Genomic DNA, 6,000 nt, shown 5'->3' on the forward strand with positions numbered 1-6,000 from the left:
ATCATGGTGAGGGACAGAAGTTATAAACTGGTTTAAGTAATGATCAGAAACCAGTTTAAATCTGGTGAGACCCCAGCTGGAGTACTGTGTCCAGTTCTGGTCACCACACTTCAAAAAAGAATGTGGAGAAACTTGAAAGGGTCTAGAGAAGGGCCACAAGAATGATTAAGGGCCTGGAGGACAAACCTTATGAGGAAAGGCTAAGGGATCAGTGACTGTTAGCCTGGGGAAAAGAAGACTGAGGGGGGACTTGGTGGCCATCTTTAAGTATGTAAGGAGTGAATATCAGGAGCTGGGAGAAAAACTGTTCACTATGGCACCCCAGGGGAGGCCAAGGAGCAATGGCATAAACTGTTAGAGGATGGTTTCAGGTTGGATGTAAGGAAGAACTTTGTTGCAGTAATGGTGACCAGAATCTGGAATAGACTTCCACAGGAGTGGTGCAGTCCCCAAGCTTGGAAGTCTTCAAGAGGAGACTGGACAGACACTTTGCCAGGATCATTTAAACTCAGCAGTATTCCTGCCCAGAGCAGCAGGGTAGGACTTCATATTCTTTTGAAGTTCCTTCCAGCCCTTAATTTCTATAATTTTATGTAAAGAAACAGAGATTCAGTGTACTTAATCTCTGAAACTGGTTTAAGATGAATCTGGTTTGGTTGGATGTAGTATCAGATTGAACTGATTTAGGTCAAACCAGTTTATAGAATTTCTGTCCCAGACCCCTTTCCGGTTCAAGTTAATTCACAGTTCCCCAGGATGCTTTGCAGCCCTGGGCTTTGCTGTCTGCTCCAAGGGGAGCCATAGCCAGACACTGGCCAGGCTGAGCCACAGGAGAGACAAGGGGACTTAACCTGCTCCACCTGCATGGGACCCCAGCTGGAGTCTGTCTAGCAGGCATAAAGCAGTCCCTGCCTGCCTCTTCCCCTGCTCCCTGCTCAAGCTGAAGGGTGGGGGGCATGGCATAATGACAGCCAGCCCAGCACACTGAAGCACATGGGGGGGAGGGGGGTTTAAACTCTGCACCCTCCCCTCTACCTCAGAGTGCTGACCTGACCCTCTCTTCCCTCCCTTCTACCTTAGCATGATGTCCTGGCTGGCATTTGGCCATGCTGCCCACTCCTCCACTCAAGCAGAGAGCAGAGGAAAAGTTGGGCAGGAGCTGCTTCGCTCCTGCCAGGCAGACACTAGTCAGGGTCCTGTGTGGGTGGGGGGAGGTGTTTAAACCCCTCCCTGGTTCCAGACCGCAGCCAGGGTTTGCCTTGGGGGAGGGGGGAGCCCATACCATGCTTTTGCCCCCCACCCCCTGCTTGAGGGGGGTGAGAGGGCAGCCCTTGCTGGGGTTTTCTCCCTCACTTGAGCAGAAAGCAGGGGGGGGTGCATGCTGTGGCCTGGGGCTGGTATGCTGAGGCAGGGAGGGACAGGGTTTAAACCCTGCTCCCTTCCTACCTAAGTGTGGGAGCCCTGAGCTGGGGTGTGGCCATGCCCCTTGCTCCACTAGAATGAATATCTGGGAGGGGGGCAAAAGCCTGGTGGGTGCTGCCCCCCAAGGTAAACTCCAGCTGGGGTTTGGGGTCAGAGAGGGTGTTTGAACCCTCTCCCTCCCCACCTCAGCCTGTGAGTCCCTGGCTGGGGTGTGACCACACCCCCCATTCTCCACCCAAGGTCGGGGGGCGGGGGCAAAACACTGGCAGGGACTGTGCCTCTCCTTAAGCAAGGAGCAGAGGACAGAAGCCTGGCAGGGGCTTTCCCCCTTGCAGACAGAGGCTGGGGTCCTAAGCATGCCTGGGTTTAAAACCCCCTCTCTCACCTCAGAGTGCCAGCTCCATGCTGGGATCCGGCCAGGTACCCTGATCTCTGCTCGAGCTGAGGGGCAAAAGCCTGGCAGGGGCTGCCCCCTGTCAGACCTCAGCTGGCATCCCATGCAGGAGTGGGAGGGTGTATGCCCCCTCCCTCCCTGCCTCAGTGTGTGAGCCCTGGGCAGAGGCTGGACCACACTTCCTGCTCCCTGCAGGGTGGGCAAAAGCTGGGTCTGGGCCCAGCCAGAGACCCCTGAAGGCCAAGGAAACCCCCCACCCCCATCTCAGCCTGGTGGTCTGAACTGGGAATGGGGAGCAGGGGATATGCCTGGCAGGGGTGTCCCCCCCACCACAACAGACCCAGGCTGGGGTCCCATACAAGGCAGGGAGGAAGTTTAAAGCCTCCCTGGCCTCAGGATGCTGACCCCAGGCTGGGCCCTGGCCACACCTCCTCCGCTTGAGCAGGGAGTGGGGGAGAGCCTTCGAGGCTTCCTCTCCTCCCTTTCCTTTGTAAGTGGCTGTGAGGTGTGCTCCAGAGCCTCCTAGGTTCTGGCCTGAGCCACTGCAGGCATGTGGCTGCATTTCTGGAATCAGACATGAATGTCTGTTCACTTACTTCTTGGTTCAATCAACACAGCTTAGACTAACCTGCAAAGACTGAATTGATTCAGCTTCTGGCTTTTTGACTGTCTGTACTTAGCTCATGTATTCAACAATACCAAAAAAGATGATTACCAGCTACCAAGACATGAAAGACCAAATTCCATATGATTAATGCCATTTTGGGATATATGTGAACAATGCATGCATGTTACTAAACCAAAATCCAGGCTTCCCACATATAGGGGAGCATCCAAACTTCAAAAATTTCAACACTTAAAAATACATGCAATCTCATGCTTATTTCAGATATGGAATATCTTGTCCAGATATTGATATCAATGGAGGTTTCCAGCACGTGCCAAGATTAGGCAGAAAACTCTAGTCCATGAACAAAGTACAAAAAAACCCAGTTCTTAACAGAAAGCTCTAATTGAAACTACCCCACAGAGTAAAATTTTATAACATGGACCTGGTTGTTAGTTTAGTGTTTGTTTGTTTTTTGTTTTCCCATACAATATATATTTTAGGTAGGATATCACAGTTCCGTTGCAAGTTAATTACAAAAATATTATGGCTCAGATGAAACTTACCTCATATGGGTAATGATGAGGGTTGTACTAGGAATGAAAAAGTCATCCACTCTATCAAACTGTCTTCCCACTGGCTGTGTATGGATTGTGTGGTGAGAAACACTCCCACTGGCCTGTGTTATTACCTATATGACATAGAACAATATTACATGTTTTAGTTAGTCATTCTTTATTGAAAATTAGACCAAATAAATAACATATGATCAACATAATAAGCTGTATTACAAACACCCACTTTGTCTAGTTCCACCCACGGGAATGCTAGTGCATTTAAGGTGCAAAACCAAATTTAATAAAATGGAATAGTGGGCAATGAAAACCTGGACTTTTCACTGTATGCTTGTTTGTAATATTCTTTAGGCCCTTATGCATCTAACTGACAGTCTTCTAGCATTCTGCCTGGTTATTTTAGGTCTATACTTTGCACTTTGGATGATCTATAACATATGCAAGTTCTAGAAAAAAGTTTGTAGAGGGGAGCAAGTAGAAGGGACTATTTGTATTTTAATCCTAATTTCTGAGTGGTTAGGACACCTACCTAGGAAGACAGAAACCTGGGGCCAAGGCCTTCTTAACCCAGCAGTAGTTTGTACTTGTATCTCTGACTTCCCAGCACTGTGATCTAATTGGGTCCCCAGTCCCTAGTCTGGGGAAGGTGCAATGAAAGCTACAGCATGACTTCTCCCAATCATGGGAGGACTCAAACTTTAAAAAACTGCCTCCCCACAATCACCATAATGGAGTTCCCAGTCTGTGGAAAGCACGGGGAGAGCTGATGCTTGATTCTTGTCAATGAGAAAAGTCAAGCGGAAGTGTAAGCCATTCATTCTGGCATGAAAAACTTGTGCAGGGAAGAACTTCCAGGTTTCAAAGCCGAATTCTCTCAGGTCTGGGGCTTGTTTCTTCTGTGAGTGTATATAAGGCACTTACACAGTTAAAATAATGCCATTTAGACACTCAAAGAGAAATTGAATTCCACCTTACCTGTTTAGACTATGAAGACTATAACAATGGAGTAGAATTGACTGGTATTGCCAATCCCAGAGAATCGCTGTACATCCGATCCCAAGTCTTTGATAATTACTTATTTTTTTCTTTTTTTAAACTTTAGTAGGGTTCTGGGCCTCTCTAGTCTGAGTGCTTAATTATGCATCTAAATTAAAAGTCCTAATTTGGACAAAAGTCCACAAGGTAGTTCTCATAAAAACTACATCATTCATTTGGTACCTAAACAAGTGAGTTTTTGTTTAGGCTCATACTTAAAAAATCTTGGTCTTAACATTCACATAGAAAAAGAAGGATAGATGGGAGAAGATTCTATGCAGCACAGAAAAAAAGGCAAAATAGAAAAGGTATCCTAAAATTGTGATACAAAACTATCAGGTAAAGAAGGAAATTGTCCCAGGGCCCTGATGTGAGGTAAAATGTAGCACAAAGGAAAAGAAGTAAAGAAATGAAAAAGTACTTTTGAAATATTTTTAAATGTTCCCCACTGACTGTACATCTGTTTGTCCATGCTTGAAGGCACTATAAAAGTGAAGGTTTTTATGGTTTTATTTCCAGAAAAATGCAAGTGTTAGGAATCTTTTAACTTGCTTAACTCTGCATAAAACCAATACAGTTTGAGTGAAATGCAATCTAATTATCTAGCACGTTTAAAATCCACTGAATGTTCCAGTCAAACACAAAGCCACAATCAGTAGCAACATAGTTAAAAAAATAGGTAATTAGAAAAGATGATCTTTTCTCCTGTAGCAAATCCCCATTATCAGTGCTATAGCATCACCTTGTTTGAAATAAAACTGATGAAAATAATCAACTTTACTCAAGAAGTTCACAGGTTATCTAAATAATTCTCAGGTATTTCACTTCACTACTGCTATCAAAATAATTAAGATTATGTTTTAAGGACAAAATGATGAAATTAAGCAGAGTTTCAATTTGTTATATCACTATCATTTAATTGTTTTGGAACTACCATATTTCATGGTGCATAGGTCAACGCAGTGTATAAGGTGACCATATTTTTCTGATCCAAAAAGTTAGGAATTTTGTAGATCCAGTGTATAAGTTAACCTAAGTTTTGGATCAGAAATACGGGGTTGACTTATACTGGCCCCTGTGCACCCTCATTGTAGGCTGGGCACCTTGGGGTAGACACGTGCTACAGTGCCACTCACAGGGGATACGGCCAGGCTTTGCACTCGGCTGGCATGGCTCATGCAGCACCGCTTGCAGGGGACGGGGTCATGCCAGCTGACCACTGATCCTGGCCCCATCGCCTGTGAACAGTCCTGCCTGGGCCGCACCAGCCAAGTGCCAAGCCTGGTCCCATCACCTGTGAGTGGTACCAGGTTCAGCACTCGGTTAACATGGCCCCGTCTCCTGTGAGCACACTATGGGGACATCACTTGGCTGGGTGCTGAGCCCAGCCCATCCCCTGCAAGTGGCACTGCCTCAGTCATGTCAGCCAAGCGCTGAGCCCAGCACTGCTCACAGGGGATGGAGCCGGGCTCAGCACTTGGCTGGTGAGGCTCAGGCAGTGCTGCTCACAGGGGATAGGGCCAGACTCAACCCCCAGCTGAGCAGCATCCCCATAGTGATGGCAAGGCCTGCAGGCCATGCTCAAGCTGGGTTTGAGCCCTATGGCCTTCAGTGACAGGGATGCTGTCAGGAGGTGAAGAAGGTTGGGTCAGGGCCAGGCTGGGGCTCAGCTGGAACCAGGACTGGGCTGGGGCATCACTAGGGTTGGTGGGGGAGGTTAAAAGTATTGATACAGTGTATAAGTTGAGATTGAATTTTAAGAGATAAAACTTGGGCTTCAAAACTCAATGTATACATTGTAAAATATGGTAGATATTTAATGTAATTTAAAACCTTTTTGTATCTATTCAATGAAGAAGTATTACCAGGGAAACAATAATTTGATTATACAGTGAAAATCATCACTGCCAACACAATTTTTGTTATAGCATCTTTTTTTTTTTTTTTTTTTTTTTTTTTTTTTTTTT

At 46.3% G+C, this 6,000-nt stretch overlaps 1 protein-coding gene across 2 annotated transcripts in view; it reads right to left on the bottom strand.

Moving 5' to 3' along the window:
• The window catches only part of FSTL5 (follistatin like 5), a 777,648-nt gene that overhangs the window by 36,912 nt on the left and 734,736 nt on the right, over positions 1 to 6,000 (bottom strand). For both annotated transcript variants that reach the window (XM_019521733.1, XM_019521732.1), the window contains one exon: positions 2,990 to 3,114. In XM_019521733.1, the coding sequence (XP_019377278.1) occupies positions 2,990 to 3,114 (125 nt within the window). The remainder of the gene's footprint in view (positions 1 to 2,989; positions 3,115 to 6,000) is intronic.

The sequence above is a fragment of the Gavialis gangeticus genome, unplaced genomic scaffold (assembly GCF_001723915.1).
Source record: "Gavialis gangeticus isolate Ggan-Ray unplaced genomic scaffold, GavGan_comp1, whole genome shotgun sequence".
In the NCBI taxonomy this organism is placed as follows: Eukaryota; Metazoa; Chordata; order Crocodylia; family Gavialidae; genus Gavialis; species Gavialis gangeticus.